Below are 22,466 nucleotides of genomic sequence, written 5' to 3' on the forward strand. Positions count from 1 at the left end.
AATGGGAGATTCCCGGTGGGCCGATGGCTCAGTGGGCCGGTCGGAGGTCCGCGGCGATCTACACGTCAATTGCCGACAGCTGGCGCCTGACGGGTAGATCGAGATTTAGCGAGCATGCAGAGTAGCGCAGGAAGCGTGTGTAATATGTTCTCTCTCCTGTCACGGCACTCACGCTGCTCCCCGGCGGCCCCTCCTCTCTTCTTGTCCATTCCCATTTGCTTGTGACATCATCTGGGATGGACGAGAAGAAAGGAGGGGCCGCCGGGGAGCCGAGTGAGTGACGTGACCGGAGAGAGAACATATTACACACCCTTCCTGCGCTACTCTGCATGCTGGATGGTAAACTATGTGCACCATAATGTGCCCTAATGTGCTATGTGCCCTGATGTGCCCTGTGTCCTGTTGTGCCCTGTGCCCGTGTCCTGATGTGCCCTGTGTCACGTGTCCTGATGTGCCCTGTTCCCCGTGTCCTGATGTGCCCTGTGTCCCGTGTCCTAATGTGCCCTGTGCCCTGATGTGCCCTGTGCTCTGATGTGCCCTGTGTCCTGATGTGCCCTGTGCCCTGTGTCCTGTTGTGCCCTGTGCCCGTGTCCTGATGTGCCCTGTGTCCCGTGTCCTGATGTGCCCTGTGCCCCGTGTCCTGATGTGCCCTGTGTCCCGTGTCCTAATGTGCCCTGTGCCCTGATGTGCCCTGTGCTCTGATGTGCCCCGTGTCATGATGTGCCCTGTGCCTTGTGTCCTGATGTGCCATGTGCCCTGATGTGCCCCGTGACCTGATGTTCCCTGTGCCCTGCGTCCTGATGTGCCCTGTGCCCCGTGTCCTGATGTGCCCTGTGTGCTGATGTTCCCTGTGCCCCGTGTCCTGATGTGCCCTGTGCCCCGTGTCCTGATGTGCCCTGTGTCCTGATGTTCCCTGTGCCCCATGTCCTGATGTGCCCTGTGCCTCGTGTCCTGATGTGCCATGTGTCCTGATGTGCCCCGTGCCCCGATGTGCTGTGCCTCAAGGTGGTGTGCCCTGATGTGCTGTGATGGGCCCTGATGTGATGTGCCATGTACGTGTTGTGCCCTGATGTGCCCCGTGCCCTGATGTGCTGTGATCTAGCCATCCTTGCTGTTGATTCCTAACATCCACGTGCTAACGTGTATCTAAGGTCCATATTGGTGCGCATGCTAACCACTTGCCGACTGCCTAACGCACATATATGTCGGCAATATGGCACGGGCAGGTACGTTGCAGGTACGTTGCTTTGAATCTGCCACCTAGCGGGCACACACCTGCCCGCCGTGATGTCCGCCGGTGTTCCACGATCGTGTCACGGAGCCGCAGAACCGGGGATGCCTATGTAAACAAGGCATTTCCCTGTTCTGCCTAGTGACAGGACACCGATCTACTGCTCCCTGTCATCAGTAGCCCCCACACAGTTAGAATCACTCCCTAGGACACACTTAACCCCTTCCAGCGCCCCCTAGTGGTTAACCCCTTCCCTGCCAGTGTCATTTACACCGTAATCAGTGCATTTTTATAGCACTGATCGCTGTATAAATGACAATAGTCCAAAAATTGCGTCAAAAGTGTCCGATGTGTCCGCCGCAATATCGCAGTCATGATAAAAATTGCTGATCGCCGCCATTACTAGGAAAAAAAATAATAATAATAAAAATGCCATAAAACTATCCCCTATTTCCTTTCTGTTTTCTTTCAATAAAACTGGAATGTTTAAAAAAAAACTATCCCCTATTTTGTAAACGCTATAACTTTTGCGCAAACCAATAAATAGCCGATTATTACGATATTTTTTTACCAAAAATAGTTAGAAGAATACGTATCGGCCTAAACTGAGGAAAAAATAGTTTTTTATATCTTTTTTGGGGATATTTATTATAGCAAAAAGTAAAAAATATATTTTTTTTTCAAAATTGTCGCTCTATTTTTGTTTATAGTGCAAAAAATAAAAACCGCAGAGGTGATCAAATACCACCAAAAGAAAGCTCTATTTGTGGGAAAAATGGACGCCAATTTTGTTTGGGAGCCACGTCGCACGACCGCGCAAATGTCAGTTAAAGCGACGCAGTGCCGAATTGCAAAAAGGGGCCTGGTCCTTTAAATGCATAATGGTCTGGGTCTTAAGTGGTTAAAGCGGATGTAAACCCGGAAAAAAAAAACATTTTTTTTTATGTCACAATGTAGAGTATAAGATTTCCTATCATCTGTGCCCAGTCTTGCCACACAGAGTTAATCGATCTCTGAGCAATCCTCTTTTATTGTTCAGTGAAATAAAACAGACTTACAGAGAAAAACCTTGGTCCGTTCCTCCCCCTTGCTGTGAGTGACGGGTTATATACATAGCTCATGCACTAGTCTGGAGACAGGCATTATTTTTTAATTCCCACCCCCACTCCTTTTCTGAAGTCATGTGGTTACTTTTCTGGATTTTGACTGGATGTTAGTGATCATAGCAGAATTGAGTGTAAGGAATACACAGGAAAAAATGCATGCTGACAAGGGGAGTGTAGAGGAGGGCGGGGAGTCTACTAACATCACGACTCCACCCACAGAGCTCCAGACAACAGACCCACCCACAGAATCTGCAGTTTTTCAGTTCTTATAACAGACGGAGGGGAGATATTTGACCGGTAAGGATACATGCAGGAGGCATCTATATCCTTATAGATCAGCACTATGGGAGGAGTTTAGAAAGGATGAGAGGGGTTTACATCCACTTTAATGCAAAAATGCCCCCTATTGACTTCATTGCAAAATTGCATCTCATTGACTCGAATGTAAAATCACATCCATTGAGTTGGTAAAATGACCACGCCCATGTGGGGTCGCCAGAAATATTTCTGCACCCAGTCGCCTGTGACCCTAGGATCGGCCCTGAACGTCTCTGAGTGTTTCCGAGTGTCTCCCGCATACCCCCCCCCCCCACCTCTGTCCTCATGCCGTACTGCATAGACAAGCAGTAGATGTGGAACTAATTATCTGAGTTTGCATTGATTCCTATGGGGAAACTCGCTTTGATATACGAGTGCTTTGGATTACAAGGATTCTTCTGGAACGGATTATGCTCGCAATCCAAGGTACTACTGTATATTGCAGCTTACCAATCATTAGATGTGCTGGCTGAATTTCTTTTCCTTTTTTTTAGGCTTTTTCCTGCTCTGTTTTTACCTGGTGACCTGGCCAGTAACACATCCCCTGTATTATAGCGCCCCCCCCCCCACTCAGGATGAAGGAGCACAGGGGGGGCACCTTTGGACAGCAGAATTGTCAGTCTGGGAGGAGGGGAGTGTTAGATGTAATAGCAGATTTGGATAAAGGTAAAGAAGCGTCCCACATCCCGCTTGAGTGCTTTCGTCATACACCTCTTCCTCCCAGTCTGAATCTAGATATCAGATATTCCAACCACTGACAACAACAAACAAGACGATACTCGTTTGATTGCTGAACATGGACTGTTTATTAGAACCAGAATACAAGTCTTATATACAATTAAAGAGGAGGTTTCCCCCTCCTGCTCATATTACTCTAACAATACACCTGTAACCAGAAACCTAATTTACTAATCCCTTAAAGCAGCCGATACCACTTTAAGCCCTTCATTGTCTTTCAAGGGGTAATATACTCAGATTATTAAGGGTTAATACTGAGGCCAATGCTGTTATATTGTTTTTAAAACCAATGTCTGGACCAGGGCCATTTTAATAGCATCATGGGCCCCTGGGCAAAGTAATGCTCTGGGGCCCCTACGATGATGACAGTGCAGGTAAACACATCAAGTTGGTAGGACGGCTCAAGGACCAGTTGCTTTGGGGAAAGTGCATGGGCCCCCATGCAGCTGGGGCCCCATTGGCAGTGCCCAGGAGCGCCCTCTCATTAAGACAGCCCTGGTCTGGACCATCCTTCATAACTGACAATGACCGGGATTGATTCCTTTCCTATTAGTTCTGCAACCAGCAACTAAACATTGTATTGGAGCCACTGGGAATAAGAGGAGAGGGGCCTGGACCCCCCATGACGGGTAAGTGACAAGAAGGCCAGCCAGTAGTATTGAAGGAAGAGAGAAATACTCTATTGCAGTGGTCTCAAAAAATGCAGCCCTTTGCTTGCCTTTATATGGCCCTTGAGTCATTATTCCTGCCACTGACATCAACAATGGGGCACTATTCCTTCCACTGACACCATCGACGAGGCATAATTCCTTCTACTCACACTATTTCTCCCATTGACACCAATCTTGAGGCACTATTCCTCCCATTGACACCAATCTTGAGGCACTATTCCTCCCATTGACACCAATGTTGGGACACTATTCCTCCCATTGACACCAATCTTGGAGCACTATTCCTCCCATTGACACCAATCTTGGGGCACTATTCCTCCCATTGACACCAATCTTGGGGCACTATTCCTCCCATTGACACCAATCTTGGGGCACTATTCGTCCCATTGACACCAATCTTGGGGCACTATTCGTCCCATTGATACTAATGATGGGGCACTATTCCTCCCATTGACACCAATGATGGGTCACTATTCCTCCCATTGACACCAATGATGGGTCACTATTCCTCCCATTGACACCAATGTTGGGCACTATTCCACTCATCGAAACCAACGATTGTGCACTATTCCTCTCATTGACACCAACGATGGGGCACTATTTCGCCCATTGACACCACTGATGGGGCACGATTTCTCCCATTGACACCAATGTTGGGACACTATTGCTACCATTGGCACCACTGATGGGGCACTTTTCCTCCCATTGACACCAATGCCAGAGCACTATTCCTCTCATTGACACCAGTGAAGGGGCACTATTTCTCACACTGACACCAATGGGGCACTATTCCTCACATAGACTGCAGACACTAGGGGTTTTCTTTTACTCTCACTGCTAACCAACCCTGGTGTATTATTTTATTTCCAATGATTACTGGGCCTGGGGCATTTTCTGCTTCCACTAGGGGCAGTCTGGCCCCTCTAAGGTCTGAAGAACATTGCACATTTGGGGACTTGAAGACCCTTGTTTAAGGTTTTAGTACAACAAAGTCAGCGCCATCTTAGGGTAGAAAACAGATCAAGATTCAGGAGTCACTTCTGCCCCACAATCAACTGCAGTCAGGGCATTCCCCGCCCCCGCATCTGCCCATACACAAAGGGGAGGAGTGCTCATGACATCATTGACCTCATATGATTATTATTAGGTCAATGATTTTAGGGACATCCTTCCCCATTGTATTGGTGTAGGTGAGTAAGGGAATGCCCTGGCTGCAGTTGATTGGGCATCAGTTGGCAGAAGTACTAGCTGTCTGCTGGGTTCCATCCAAACCCAACTTCAGCCCAAACCTGAGCATACCCCTAATCAGGAGAAAAATGTCCTCCATGTTGATGTAGTTGTTGTGAAACTGCTAAATTCTGTACATGGCTTTATTGAACTGGTGTCTCCCCCATTGGATCTGCCTGTCTGACAGTCTATCACTATTGTTCTTTGAGCTGTCTATTGTGCTGACACCACTTTATTAAAGTGAAACTGTGTGCAAAATCAATAATGAGAGTCTAATTAATTGGTGTCACTTATCTACAAATCAGACATCTGTCTGATTTCTAAATCCAGCATTCTATTACTGTATCTGTTCCCTCTTCTCTGCTCTCTGCACCCTTCTCTTTTTCTCTCCTTCTCTGCCCCCCTCCCCCTCTCTCTCCCTCCTTCTTTCTCCATTTTTCTGTATCCTTATGACTTTCTCTATCTCTCTCCTTTTCTCTCCCTCTCTCTATCTCTCTCTCTTTCTCTCTCTATATATATGTCTCTCTCTCTCTCTCTCTCTCTCTCTCTCTCTCCCTCTCTCTATCTCTCTCTCTCTCCCTCTCCCTCCTTTCTCCCTTTTTCTGTATCCTTATGACTTTCTCTCTCTCCTTTTCTCTCGCTCTCTCCCTCCCCTATCCTCTCTTTCCCTCTCTCTCCCTCTCTCTCTCTCTCTCTCTCTCTCTCTCCTTCCCTCTCTCTCTCTCTCCCTCTCCCTCTCTCTCCCTCCCTCCCCTCTCTCTCCCTCTCCCTCTCACTCTCCCCCTCTCCCTCCCTCTCTCTCCCCCATCTCTCTCTCTCTCCCCCTCTCCTGTCCCTCTCCTGTCCTTCTCTCTCTCTCTCCCCCTCCCTTCATCTCTCCTCCCTCTCTCTCTCTCCCTCCCTCTCTCACCCCCATCTCTCTCTCCCTTTTCTGTCCTTCTCTCCCTTACTCCAGATCTCTCTCTCTTTTTCCCTCTTTCTCTCTCCCTCCCTCCCTCGATCTGTCTCCCCCTCTCACTCTCCTCCTCTCTCTCCCCCATCTCTCTCTCTCCCCCTCTCCTGTCCTTCTCTCTCTTCCCCTCCCTCCATCTCTCTCTCTCTCTCTCCCTCCCTCCCTCTCTCTCCCCCCTCTGTCTCTCCCCCTCTACCTCTCCCTCCCTCTCTCACCCCCATCTCTCTCTCTCTCCCTTTCCTGTCCTTCTCTACCTTTCCTGTCCTTCTCTCCCTTACTCCAGATCTATCTCTCTATCTCCCTCTCCCTCCCTCCATCTCTCTCCTCCTCTTTCTCTCCCCCCCTCTCTCTCCCCCTCTCTCTCTTTCCCTCTACTCTCCCTCTCCTGTCCCTCTCCTGTCCTTCTCTCTCTCTCTCCCCCTCCCTCCATCTCTCTCCCTCCCTCCATCTCTCCCCCTCTCTCCCCCCCTCTCTCTCCCCCTCTCTCTCTTTCCCTCTACTCTCCCTCTCCTGTCCCTCTCCTGTCCTTCTCTCTCTCTCTCCCCCTCCCTCCATCTCTCTCCCTCTCTCCATCTCTCCCCCTCTCTCCCCCCCTCTCTCTCCCCCTCTCTCTCTTTCCCTCTACTCTCCCTCTCCTGTCCCTCTCCTGTCCTTCTCTCTCTCTCTCCCCCTCCCTCCATCTCTCTCCCTCCCTCCATCTCTCCCCCTCTCTCCCCCCCTCTCTCTCCCCCTCTCTCTCTTTCCCTCTACTCTCCCTCTCCTGTCCCTCTCCTGTCCTTCTCTCTCTCTCTCCCCCTCCCTCCATCTCTCTCCCTCCCTCCATCTCTCCCCCTCTCTCCCCCCCTCTCTCTCCCCCATCTCTCTCTCCCCCTCTACCTCTCCCTCCCTATCTATAGTCATTATATTAATCTTCGCTTTATCTTGGTTGCGTTTTCTTACTGCAACAATGTCACTTTGTTACAACAATGTTACTTTGCAGCAGGAGGATTATAATAAAAGGGACTGTTTAAGGCTGCAGGTGTCAGCTGTCAATCAAACTCCTGTCTGCGGAATTCTCTGGGATAGATGGGGGCTCAGCAATCCCTTCATTCATAATACATTCCATAATGTAGAAATAATTGTTATATAAAACCTGTGTAACAATACACAATGTTTCAGTGTAGAGATAAAAATGCATTATTTCATTTATTTATATAACTGTTATTTAAATGTGACGTCATTTTTATCAATTTCTCTTCATAGATAATATTATGATCATATTATCATCATACGAATGGGTTGTATCTATTAGTTACACAAGACTGTGAACGCGAAACAACATTCCGGTACACAATTATACACCTAACAATTCTGTACTGATGGTGTGATTATATTCTGGGGCTTCCTGTATTTACATTATTTGGGGTATTCTGTCATTTTTATTTTTTTTGTATTTTTTATTCTTATTTTTTACTAATTACGTTATTCACTTTTTATGTCTTTATTTATTTTGATGTAGTAAAATGTATATAGAAAGCAGAAATGCTTAGGTGCTTGACAAGAAGAAGTAACAAAATGTGCAATTGTGTCTGCTAATGCAGTTTGCTGTCTGAGTGCATGTGATGATAATGTACATTGTGGTATCGTGTCTGAGTGTATGTAATAAAGTGCAGTATAATGTCATATAATATTGCACATTGTAGTAAATTGTCTAAGTTGTTGTTATAATGTACATTGTGGTGTATTGTCTGTGTGTGTGGAACGCAGTGCAGGAAAATGTAAAATAAAATGTACATTGCAGTGTAGTTTGAGTGAATGCAATACTGTCCCATGCAGTATATTTTCTGAGTGTATATAACAATGTACAATGTAGTGTATTGTCTAGCTGTGTGTCTTATTGCAAAGTGTAGTATATTGTTTGGCTGTATGTAACTGTACAGTGTGATTTTTTGGCTTTATTTAGTCTTATAATGTACAGCAAATTGTCTGAGTGTGTGTAATATTGTACAATGTATAATGTCTGAGTGTATGTAATATTGTACAATGTATAGTGTCTGAGTGTATGTAATATTATACAATGTATAGTGTCTGAGTGTGTGTAATATTGTACATTGTATAGTGTCTGAGTGTGTGTAATATTTTACAATGTATAGTGTCTGGGTGTGTGTAATATTGTACAATGTATAGTGTCTGGGTGTATATAATATTGTACAATGTAGTGTAGTGTCTGGGTGTATATAATATTGTACAATGTATAGTGTCTGGGTGTGTGTAATATTGTACAATGTATAGTGTCTGAGTGTATGTAATATTGTACAATGTAGTGTAGTGGCTGAGTGTGTGTAATATTGTACAATGTAGTGTCTGGGTGTGTATGTAATTTTGTACAATGTATAGTGTCTGAGTGTGTGTGATATTGTACAATGCATAGTGTGTGAGTGTATATAATATTGTACAATGTAGTGTCTGGGTGTGTATGTGATATTGTACAATGTATAGTGTCTGAGTGTGTGTAATATTGTACAATGTATAGTGTCTGAGTGTGTGGAATATTGTACAATGTAGTGTAGTGTCTGGGTGTATATGTAATGTTGTACATTGCATAGTGTGTGAGTGTATATAATATTGTACAATGTAGTGTAATGGCTAAATGTATGTGATATTGTACAATGTAGTGTAGTATCTTGTTGTATGTAATATTGTACAATGTATAGTGTCTGAGTGTGTGTAATATTGTACAATGTATAGTGTCTGAGTGTATGTAATATTGTACAATGTAGTGTAGTGTCTGGGTGTATATGTAATGTTGTACATTGCATAGTGTGTGAGTGTATATAATATTGTACAATGTAGTGTAATGGCTAAATGTATGTGATATTGTACAATGTAGTGTAGTATCTTGTTGTATGTAATATTGTACAATGTAGTGTAGTATCTTGTTGTATGTAATATTGTACAATGTAGTATGGTGTCTGATTGTATGTTATATTGTACAATGTAGTGTAGTATCTGATTGCATGTAATATTGTACAATGTAGTATGGTGTCTGGTTGTATGTAATATTGTACAATGTAGTATGGTGTGTGAGTGTATATAATATTGTACAATGTAGTGTATGGTGTCTGATTGCATGTAATAACTGTATTCATCCAAACACATTGCCTGTATATCATCCGAAATGATATACAATGTACAGTATAACACAATTCTAATACAAGGATGTACAAGCTACCACAACTAGGGGGGGGGGGGTCGTATTCAGTCTAGCATAGAATAATTGTATTGCTGCAAATCTGTACACATCAGTAATCTATAAATGGAATCGTATACAACACAATATCCAGCAGCTGGTTGTATATCATTGTGTTGTGCATTTGTAATATTGTATTTTGCAGTTTGAAAATGTTGAAAATAATTTTGTTTGCACAGATTTGTGGCCATGTTTTGTCGTTCTAATACACGTGGTCTGTACACTGCAGTATTGTAGAACTGCAATAGTAATGACACAACTCAGATACACAGCAGCCTGGTGTGTCTATTGACGTACACAAGTGTGTGTGTGTGTGTGTGTGTGTGTGTGTGTTGGGGACACTCCTCCATATGTGTCATCATATCTGTCCTTATACAAGTGTCCTCTACACACTGCAGCCCTGTGACCCTGCACCCATCATCAATAAGATTTCGGAAAATAGTGACCTTGTATCAATTACAACAACATTACACAATGCAGGGGTGTGTAAATACCAACACAAAACTGTATCAAATATAAAAGAGTTCTTATCAGGACTTTGTTCCCCTGATATATGAACACTGCAGTCCTTGCACACCGCATTGCACAATGCAGATCAACACTGCACTTCTTTGTGTCATGGCATTATACTGCAATGTGTAATAACACACCATTGTACACAGCTTAAACATCGCATTTCATCGTAATCAATTGTAGAAGGGAACAAAAAAACATAATAAAAATTGTAACAAAAAATAGAAAATTTCTTTGTGATGTGTGTAAAAAGCAAAACGATGCACAATAAACAACTGGAGAAATACAACTAGTTCGTCTGTGCACTAACACGATGTCATATAAAGATTGCAATGGGGGTGTGAAGTGTGTGTAGCAACATATTACTAACGAGTGTGTAATGATTGTGTACAGAAATATATGACCGATGATTTTATGTAGCAATACAATCCTAATGATTGTGTGATTATATGTAGCAATATATGTCCAATGTGTGTAACAATACGATACGAATTATTGTGTGTAGCAATGTATGACCAACGGTTGTGTGATTGTGTAGCAATGTATTACTTGTGATTGTGTGTAGCAATATATGACCATTGACCAATGATTGTGCAATTGTGTGTAGCAATATAATACTAATAAGTGTGTGACTGTGTAGCAATATAATACTAATAAGTGTGTCACTGTGTAGCAATATATTACTTGTAATTGTGTGCAGAAATATATGACCAAAGGCTGTGTGTAGCACTATCGCTATTACTGATAATTGTGTGACTGTGTGTACATCTGTATATCACTGATGATTGTGTAAGTGTGGGCATATCAATTGCCTGTGATCGTGTGACTCTGTGTATATCACTAGTGTGTTAATGATTATGTGACTGTTTGTAATTATTAATATATTATTAATGATTGTGTGGTTGTGTGTGTATATGGATTTATTACTAATGATTGTGTGATTTTGTGTATATCTATATAATACGAATGATTATGTGTGTGTATCAATATATTACTAATGATTGTGTGTGTGTGTGTGTGTGTGTGTGTGTGTGAATATGTTACTAATGATTGTGTGTGTGTGTGTGTGTGTGTGTGTGTCAATATATTACTAATGATTGTGTGTGTGAATATGTTACTAATGATTGTGTGTGTGTGTGTGTGTGTGTGTGTGTGTGTGTGTGTATCAATATATTACTAATGATTGTGTGTATGTGTGTATCGATTTATTACTGGTGATTTTGTGTATATCTATATAATACTAATGATTGTGTGTATCAATATAGTGCTAATGATTGTGTGTGTATGTCAATATATTACTAATGATTGTGTGTGTGTGTGTGTGTGTCGATTTTATTACTGGTGATTTTGTGTATATCTATCCAATACTATATAATGATTGTGTGTATCAATATATTACTAATGATTGTGTGTCAATATATTACCAATGATTGTGTGGCTGTGTGTGTATATCAGTTCATTACAAAGGATTGTGTGACTGTGTGTCTATCAGTTTATTACAAATGATTGTGTGACTGTGTGTATATCAGTTTAAAACAAATTATTGTGTGACTGTGTGTCTATCAGTTTATTACAAATTATTGTGTGACTGTGTATAGTGCAATTAATGAAAAACACAATGGTCGTCTTTTTTAAATCACAAAAATAATAACTACAATTGGAATGTAGGGTATGGTTTAAAAGAAAAAAAAGAAAAAAAATGAAATTGATAAAATTCAGATCGCTGGTTATAGCACAAATGTTACACACAAACTGCAGTGGAAAAAAACAGACACAATAATAATTGTATAGATTTTATCAGCGACTCGCAGACTGTTATAACCATGAGATCCATGCACATTGCATGCTTTGAACAATCGGAAAGGTTGATGAAATGTGTGGGGATGTGATGGAGTTCTCTTGCCTTGTACACACAGCAATGCCTGTCTGCACACACACACACACACACACAAACACACACACATTACCTCCGCCATTTTTAAAAGCCAAGTAAGGGAACCGCCAGACATTGCCCAGACCCACCGCATAGCCCACCATAGACAGGATAAAATCCAGTTTATTGGACCAGTTTCCTCTGGCTTTATTCTCATCTCCATCATCTTCCTAGAGGGCAGAAATCAGATGTCAGGATTACAACACAACTCTGGGTGACAACTTGTAGTGAGTGACAACTGTCGTGTATTATCTATACTGATCAATGAGTGAGTGACAGATGTGATCAATAATATTCAGACCTATGAGTGGCAATTGTCATGTATTATAACCTGGCCTGTGAGTGGGGTACAGCTAGTGTGTATTATTTCTAAGTCACTCCATAGTTATTGTATTTATTGTTTGCGTTATATACATAACTGTGAGTGAGTGGCAGTTGTCCTGGAATAAATCCTGACCTATGAGTGAGTGACAACTCTATGGTTTTAGATCCTGACCATGTGAGTGAGGGAGAGCTACCATGTATTCTGAGTGACAGTTATCATGTAGTATATCCATATCTATGAGTGAGTGATCATGTATGTATTATATTCATTTCTATGAGTGACAGTTATCATGTTATATATCAATATCTAGTATCTAGAGTGAGTGACAGCTTTCATGAATTACATCCATATCTCCCAGTATCAACTGAGTTGGACCCTGTCGATGTAAACAAATATATAGATATATAGTTCTATAGATATATCTATATATATATATCTATATATATATATATATATATATATATACATATATATATCTATATATATATATATATATATAGATAGATAGATAGATAGATAGATAGATAGATAGATAGATAGATAGATAGATAGATATATCTATATCTATATATATCTATATATCTATATATATATATATCTATCTATCTATCTATCTATCTATATATATATATATATATATATATATATATATATATATATATATATGTAGATATATATTTATAATGTATATATATATATATATATATATATATATATATATATATATATATATATATATATATATATATATATCTATATCTATCTATCTATCTCTATATCTATCTATATCTATATATATACATACATAAAAATAAAAATAGTTGGACCCTGTCGATGTAAAAAAATATATAGATATAATAGATATATATTTATATCTATCTATATATATATATATATATATATATATATATATATATATATATATATATATATAGATAGATAGATATAGATAGATATAAATATATATCTATTATATCTATATATATATATATATATATATATATATATATATATATATATATATATACATAAAAATAAAAATAAATATTATATATGTAGCTATATATAGAGATATCTATATAGATAGATATATCTATAGAAATAAATAGCTATATCTATAGATATAGCTATATAATATATATATATATATATATATATATATATATATATATATATATATATATATATATATATATATATAGCTATAGATATGTATATATTTATAGATATCTATCTATATAGATATCTATCTCTCTCTCTCTCTCTCTCTCTCTCTTTCTTTCTCTCTCTCTCTCTCTCTCTCTCTCTATATATATATATATAGAGAGAGAGAAAGAGAGAGAGAGATAGATATCTATAGATATATACATATCTATAGCTATAGATATATATATCTATAGCTATATCTATAGATATAGCTATTTATATCTATAGATATATCTATCTATACAGATAGATAGATTTATCTATATAGATAGATACATCGATCTATATAGATATCTCTATCTATAGCTACATATATAATATTTATTTTTATTCTAGATAGATAGATAAAAAGATACCAGTTGGGAATAATGTCTGTGTACATTGGATTTCACACTTCCCAAGGCTGGCCATAAATTATACAATTTTATTTTAGATTTACCAAAACCGTATAATATGAGGTCAAACCTAAAGGCTTTCTACTTGTATGCAATCGGGCAGGCTCTTGCACTTCACAGATGAAGGTAGATCTAAAGGAAATTGAATAAGGAAATAGTATAATGTATGGCCAGCCTGAGACCAGGTAAGTGACACTGCAGGTAAGTGGTTGTAAATGAAGGAAATTGAATAAGAGAATTATATAATGTATGGCCAGCCTAAGACCAGGTAAGTGACACTGCAGGTAAGTGGCTGTAAATGGAAGAAATGAAGGCAAATCTAAACCTTTTAGATCCACTAATAGCATCCAACTCCTCCACTTGTATAACTTCCAATGATAAAATAATGACTTGGAATATTATTCTGGGAAACCCTTCAATTGGTACATTTGGTCCTTCCAGACTTTTGATATCTGAGGACAATTAACATATGAAAAGCCTCAGGAACTTACCTCTGTCAGGCTGCCAGGCAGAACAGACGTGTTGCCATCTGTGCCCAGCACCACCGTGCTCTGGCTCAGGGGCACCCATCCTCCCTTGGCATTGTTCTGCTCCAGGGTGGTCATCCCGAAGGCCTGTTGGCTGTCCCCCTCTGCACTTTGGAGGGGCACAATCCTGCATGGCACCGAGTTGCTCTGCCCGTTGAGGTCAGCCATGACCTGGTTCTTCAGTGGAAAGTTCTCGGCGGAGTCCTTCCTCAGGGAGAAGGTGCCAGCATGGCTTGGGGTGCTGTTGACCTTGCAGGAACCCCCAGTTCTGGAGCGCTCCAGGGCGCAGGGTCTCGCTTCTTCTGCTGCAAAGCCCTTGCCATCGTTGGAGGCTGATTGGGACAACCTGGCCAGCTTGGAGGAGGCTTGCAGAGGGAGGTCATTGTCAGGACTTTGCCTGGTGCCTTCAATAAGTCCCGGGCCAGCACCTTCTGGGCTGTTCACTGTCTTCTGCCCCAGCACGTCCATTGGGTTCACGAAGTCCTGTAAAAGAGCAATGAGGTTCTATCACACAAGCCTAGATTTCTGTCCCCTGGAACTTGCCCAATGCCATTGGTTTAGCCCCGTCTGTAATGCCAGCACAGCATTTAATGGCTTGTGGGAAGCAGCAGAGCATTGACTAAGCTTTGTACCCAATGCTATAGGAACATTTAATTATGTTCTAGTCTAAGAGTGTTTGTATGGAACACACAGGCCATGGGGGTGTACAGAAGAGACAAGCCTGGGGATAGAGCATGCAGAATGGTGGGGGGGGGGGGGTGCGGGACACCCCCCCAGCCTTGTTGGGTTTCATATCACGGCTGGAACAGGCTCCCTGCTCCTCTCACTATTGTACAAAGATTCTTTAATTTTCCGCCCCATTTGCTCTGTGTCACTCTGCTGCAGCACACAGCCCTGCCTGATTCTATAGACAGGCTGCAGATCCAGAGGGGAGAGACTGCAAAACCAACCCCCCCCCCCACCTTCCTTCCCCTGGGTGAGGGGCATCAGGTAATCAGGACAGGTAGGTAATTACCTTTACAGGAAGCCAGGGATCAGCTGTTTACACTTATTATATATATATGGCCTATAGATATAAAGGTTATATGGTAGATACTAGGTCTGATATCAAGAGAGCGAGAGAGAGAGAGAGCGAGGGGGGTATGGAAAGAGAGAGGCAGAAGGATAAGGATAGAGAATGAGAGACAGATATGAGAGAGAGAAGGAGCGAGGCAGAGAATTAGAGACTGCGAAAGGAAAAGAGAGGAGGGATACAGAGAGAGAATGAGAGACAGAGAGAAGGAGAGAGACAGAGAGACAGAGGAGGGAGAATGAGAGACAGTGGATTAGAGGCAGATAGAGGAGGAGAAAGGAGAAATAAAGAGAAATAATGAGAGAGACAGAGAGAGAAGGAGAGAGAGGGGGGGCAGAGAGACAGACGAGAGAGAATAAGAGACAGTGGATTAGAGGTAGAGAGACAGGGGGGGGAATAAGAGACAGTGGAAAAAGACGGAGAGATACAGAGAAAGAATGAGAGAGACAGAGAGAGAATGAGAGAATGAGAGAGAGAGAGAGAGAGAGAGAGAGAGAGAGAGAGAGGGGGGGGGCAGAGAGACAGACGAGAGAGAATAAGAGACAGTGGATTAGAGGTAGAGAGACAGGGGGGGAGAATAAGAGACAGTGGAAAAAGACGGAGAGATACAGAGAAAGAATGAGAGAGAGAATGAGAGAATGAGAGAGAGAGAGAGAGAGAGAGAGAGAGAGAGAGGGAGAGAAGGGGGGGGGGGAGAGAGAAAAGGAGTGAGAGTGAGAGAAAGGAATAGGGAAAGAGAAGGAGATGCAGAGAAAGAATGAGAGAGACAAAGCGAGAAGGAGAGAGAGAGAGAGAGAGAGGCAAAGTGACAAAAAAGTGTGTAATGAAGGTAGAGAAAACAGAGATAGAAAGAGACTAGACCAAAAGAGAGAGCCTGGAAAGAGAGTCTGTATAAGAGATGTGGGGTGAGAAAGATAGTGAGTGAGATAGAATAGTAAGAGAAAGAAAGGGAAAGGGGGAGATTGTGTGCATGAGAAGTAGAGAAAACAGGCAGAAAGAGACATAGGAAGAAAGAGAGAGAGAGAGAGAGAGAGAAGAGAGAGAGAGAGAATACACTGGACAGAGATAGGCAGACAATCTCAAAATATTTTACATATAGAAACTTAATTCAAAATGTTGCTAAATAGTTCCATTGTTTTCTATGTTCTGTCAGCAATCTACACAATTATTTGCTAGAAACAGATAAAATAATATTTTTGTAGTTTAAAATAAATAAAGGACAGACAGACATGACATTGGGTCACACAGTCCTTTCAGCAAGCTTAGTTTAAAAATAAAAATAAAAAAATGGTTCAGCACCATGGACAGTCCCCTGAGTACAGGCAGATATTGGGGTCCGGTTCAGTAGTGGGGACAGTCCCCTGAGTACAGGCAGATATTGGGGTCGGGTTCAGTAGTGGGGACAGTCTCCTGAGTACAGGCAGATATTGGGGTCGGGTTCAGTAGTGGGGACAGTCTCCTGAGTACAGGCAGATATTGGGGTCCGGTTCAGTAGTGGGGACAGTCCCCTGAGTACAGGCAGATATTGGGGTCGGGTTCAGCACTGGGGACAGTCCCCTGAGTACAGGCAGATATTGGGGTCGGGTTCAGTACCATGGACAGTCCCATGAGTACAGGCAGATATTGGGGTCGGGTTCAGCACTGGGGACAGTGCCCTGAGTACAGGCAGATATTGGGGTCGGGTTCAGTAGTGGGGACAGTCCCCTGAGTACATGCAGATATTGGGGTCGGGTTCAGTACCATCGACAGTCCCCTGAGTACAGGCAGATATTGGGGTCGGGTTCAGTAGTGGGGACAGTCCCATGAGTACAGGCAGATATTGGGGTCCGGTTCAGTAGTGGGGACAGTCCCCTGAGTACAGGCAGATATTGGGGTCCAGTTCAGTATGGGACAGTCCCATGAGTACAGGCAGATATTGGGGTCCGGTTTAGTACTGGGGACCGTCCCATGAGTACAGGCAGATATTGGGGCCCGGTCCAGCACCATGGACAGTCCTCTGAGTACAGCCAGATATTGGGGTCGGGTTCAGCACTGGGGACAGTCTCCTGATATTGGGGTCGGGTTCAGTACCATGGACAGTCCCCTGAGTACAGGCAGATATTGGGGTCCGGTCCAGCACAATGGACAGTCCCCTGAGTACAGGCAGATATTGGGGTCCGGTCCAGCACCATGGACAGTCCCCTGAGTACAGGCAGATATTGGGGTCCGGTCCAGCACCATGGACAGTCCCCTGAGTACAGGCAGATATTGGGGTCCGGTCCAGCACCATGGACAGTCCCCTGAGTACAGGCAGATATTGGGGTCAGGTTCAGTAGTGGGGACAGTCCCCTGAGTACAGGCAGATATTGGGGTCGGGTTCAGTACCATGGACAGTCCCCTGAGTACAGGCAGATATTGGGGTCGGGTTCAGTACTGGGGACAGTCCCCTGAGTACAGGCAGATATTGGGGTCGGGTTCAGTAGTGGGGACAGTCCCATGAGTACAGGCTGATATTGGGGTCATGTTCAACACAATGGACAGTCCCCTGAGTACAGGCAGATATTGGGGTCGGGTTCAGTAGTGGGGACAGTCTCCTGAGTACAGGCAGATATTGGGGTCCGGTTCAGTACTGGGGACAGTCCCCTGAGTACAGGCAGATATTGGGGTCGGGTTCAGTAGTGGGGACAGTCCCATGAGTACAGGCAGATATTGGGGTCGGGTTCAGTAGTGGGGACAGTCCCCTGAGTATAGGCAGATATTGGGGTCGGGTTCAGTACCATGGACAGTCCCATGAGTACAGGCAGATATTGGGGTCCGGTTCAGTACCATGGACAGTCCCCTGAGTACAGGCAGATATTGGGGTCGGGTTCAGTAGTGGGGACAGTCCCCTGAGTACAGGCAGATATTGGGGTCGGGTTCAGTAGTGGAGACAGTCCCCTGAGTACAGGCAGATATTGGGGTCGGGTTCAGTACCATGGACAGTCCCCTGAGTACAGGCAGATATTGGGGTCGGGTTCAGTAGTGGAGACAGTCCCCTGAGTACAGGCAGATATTGGGGTCGGGTTCAGTACCATGGACAGTCCCCTGAGTACAGGCAGATATTGGGGTCGGGTTCAGTACTGGGGACAGTCCCCTGAGTACATGCAGATATTGGGGTCGGGTTCAGTAGTGGGGACAGTCCCCTGAGTACAGGCAGATATTGGGGTCGGGTTCAGCACTGGGGACAGTCCCCTGAGTACAGGCAGATATTGGGGTCAGGTTCAGCACAATGGGGTAGTTATAGAATTAGGTGACCCCCCCCAGATCACAGGTCCCCTCACTCACCTCTCTCCAGGTGTGCATCCACAGCAGATAAATCCACACGGCCGACTGGGAAAGAATGAATAGACTGCTGAGAGCAGGATAGGCTTCTATAGCTTGCTGGAATAGAGTCGGCTTTGCGTCAGTACAGAACAAGGTGCCCTTCCTGTGACATTTTCTTGATAATAAGAGTTTGATAAATCATTACTTTTGCATTCACTTCTTAAAGGGACCGCATCCTCCCATATCCCAGCGAGCTGTCAGTCATCCGGGAGATGTCGTAGTTAATGTGACTCATAGGAGGGTGGGGGGGATCAGTAATTAGAGGGGGCACGCCGGGACCACGTCCTTCTGCATTAAATACTCAGCCAGCAATGAGTCCCTGTCAGCTCCAGCATGTTCTTTATTCACTTTGCATTCGCATGCCATGTGTGTCCTGCTGGGACTCTGCAGGGACTGGACTGCCAGGCTCAGTGCCACATCGCCCGCTTCCCAGGGATGAGATACCTACTAAGGGTTAAATGCCGAATATTCGGAGCTTCTCTGTGCTGAGAAATTCTCTAATTAGCTAATTAAAAGGATTTACTATTCACTTTACTATTCACTCATTTATACTGGGATGTGCCAGCAAGGTCTTTATAGTTCACAGAAGTGTCTTATCACATAATAGAGAGCTCAGGGCTGTATAAGAAGAGATTGGCATGTCTATAGACAGAACGATAGATAGATAGATAGATAGATAGATAGATAGATAGATAGATAGATAGATAGATAGATAGATAGATAGATAGATAGATAGATAGAGATAACGTGAATAAATAATAGATACATACATATATACATATATATATATATATATAAATGTAATAAATAGATGGATACATATATGGATAGATAGATAGACAGATAGCTATATGCACACTGTATATGCAGTAAAACATACATACAACAATACATTAATAGATAGATAGATAGATAGATAGATAGATAGATAGATAGATAGATAGATAGATAGATAGATAGATAGATAGATAGAGGTAATGAATAGTTAATAAATGGATGTATATATACATATATAGATAGACAGAAAGCTACTGTAGATACATACATTAAAACATGCCTACACACAATAATACATCTACACATTGGTAGATATATAGATATATTGTAATACTTAGATAGATTGATAGATATAGATAAAGCTAGATCTATGTATATACAGATAGACAGATAGCAATATACATACTGTACATACATACATTAAAACATAGATACACACAATAACACAGAGATAGATAGATAGATACATAGATAGATAGATAGATAGATAGATAGATAGATAGATAGATAGATAGATAGATAGATAGATAGATAGAAAGATAAACAGACCTAACGTTAATAAATAGATATATACATACATGCATACATATATAAAGTTAATAAATAGATGGATAGATAGATAGATAGATAGATAGATAGATAGATAGATAGATAGATAGATATTGTACATACATACATTAAAACATACATACACACAATAATACATACATTGATAGAACATATATATATATAGATAGATAGATAGGTAGATACATAGATAGATACATACATAGATACATAGATAGATGGATATATATAGTAGGTATATTGCTATCTGTCTATATATATATAGACAGATAGCAATATACATACTGTACATACATACATTCAAACATAGATACACACAAAAATACACAAGATAGATAGATAGATAGATAGATAGATAGATAGATAGATAGATAGATAGATAAACAAACCTAAGGTTGATAAATAGATACATACATACATACCTGCATACATATATAAAGTTAATAAATAGATAGATGGATAGATAGATAGATAGATAGATAGATAGATAGATAGATAGATAGATATTGTACATACATACATTAAAACATACATACACACAATAATACATACATTGATAGAACATAGATGCATATATATATATATATATATATATATATATATATAGAGAGAGAGAGAGAGAGAGAGAGAGAGAGAGAGAGAGAGAGAGAGAGAGAGAGATAGATAGATAGATAGATAGATAGATAGATAGATAGATAGATAGATAGGGAGATACATAGATAGATGCAGATAGATACATACATACATACATACATACATAGATACATAGATAGATGGATATATATATAGTATGTATATTGCTATCTGTATATATATATATATATATATATATATATATATATATATACAGATAGCAATATACATACTGTACATACATACATTAAAACATAGATACACACAAAAATACACAAGATAGATAGATAGATAGATAGATAGATAGATAGATAGATAGATAGATAGATAGATATCCATATAAAAATAAATACATATATAAGTTCAATACAATTATATACAATATATATATGTTGATGAATACAAAATAAATCTCTATTGGGGGTATGAAGGTCATGTAATATTTGGGGAGCTCTCCGTCGTGCTGAAGTAAGAGGAAATGTCCATTTTTCTTTATATTATCTATATATATACAATTTACTTTTTTTTTATAATACCTGTACGGCCCATTTAGATTTTTTTTTTAAACTGTTTCAGATTATTTATGTTCTCAACATTTTTTTCCACCACCTTTTTCTGGTTTTAGTTGCTCATTTTAGGACCAGACAATTGTAATCTTCTATGTTTATGCTTGTTGATGGATTGTTTCCTTCCCAGCACAGCGTTAAAAAGATATAAAATGTATCAATTTCGTGTCTTTCTTTTGTAAGAAAATCTTATTCTTGAATGAGAAGTAGAAGGAAATTCACCATGAGGAGTCCTGAGATCCCAGGAACTGACAAGTGTAAAGAAGAGCAGATTTATCCGACTTTATAATGTGGAACTCAGACGGATATATCCGATCAAAGTCATTTTACAAATGATAGGATTTATTTTCCCAGATGTGTCATTTTCTGATATTACCAATAATATACAGATGTACCTACATGATTTTTTAACTAATTAAAAAATATGGATATTTTAGATATGAATTCATATATATAGATATTTATATCTATCTATCTATCTATCTATCTATCTATCTATCTATCTATCTATCTATCTATCTGTCTGTCTGTCTGTCTGTCTGTCTATCTATCTATCTATCTATCTATCTATCTATCTATATCTATATATCTATATCTATCTATATCTATCTATATCTATCTATATGTATATATATATATATATATATATATATATATATATATATATATATATATATATATATATATATATATATATATATATATATATATATATATATATATATATATATCAGTGTGTGTGTGTGTGTCAGCATTGAAGTGGTTAACACTTTTCCTATTTATTAGAACGCTGACTCATTAGATTCAGGATTTGCGTCACTTGCTGTCCCAGCAAAACGACTCAATATTTATTTTTCTCTTTAAAGTGACATTAATAAGAGGCTACACTACCAACTGCAGTTACTATAAAAAGTGACGTCACAGATATTTAACCCCCTGACTGCCCGGCAGCTCACAGCCTCATGTGCTGGCACTGGTTATTATCAGTATACATGGCTCTCTGTGGGTGATTGAAATCCTGTACCCAATGCTGGGGGGGCAAGTACATGGAAAGTGTCTGATCCAGTCACTGTAGGCTGTGATTGTATAGAACATTGTATATATAATATATATATATAGAAGGTGCAGTAGGAGCTTC

At 41.0% G+C, this 22,466-nt stretch overlaps 1 protein-coding gene across 1 annotated transcript in view; it reads right to left on the minus strand.

Annotated features, from left to right (window-relative positions):
• Window positions 1-18,961, minus strand: part of SLC6A5 (solute carrier family 6 member 5) — an 83,614-nt gene extending 64,653 nt beyond the window's left edge. The window contains exons 1-3 of the mRNA XM_040327906.1: window positions 18,747-18,961; window positions 14,336-14,854; window positions 11,953-12,088 (exon numbers count right to left, since the gene is read on the minus strand). Coding sequence (XP_040183840.1) covers window positions 11,953-12,088; window positions 14,336-14,854; window positions 18,747-18,764 — 673 coding nt within the window. The 5' untranslated portion in view covers window positions 18,765-18,961. The remainder of the gene's footprint in view (window positions 1-11,952; window positions 12,089-14,335; window positions 14,855-18,746) is intronic.
• Between the last annotated feature and the right edge of the window lie 3,505 nt (window positions 18,962-22,466).

The sequence above is a fragment of the Rana temporaria genome, chromosome 11 (assembly GCF_905171775.1).
Source record: "Rana temporaria chromosome 11, aRanTem1.1, whole genome shotgun sequence".
Classification (NCBI taxonomy): domain Eukaryota; kingdom Metazoa; phylum Chordata; class Amphibia; order Anura; family Ranidae; genus Rana; species Rana temporaria.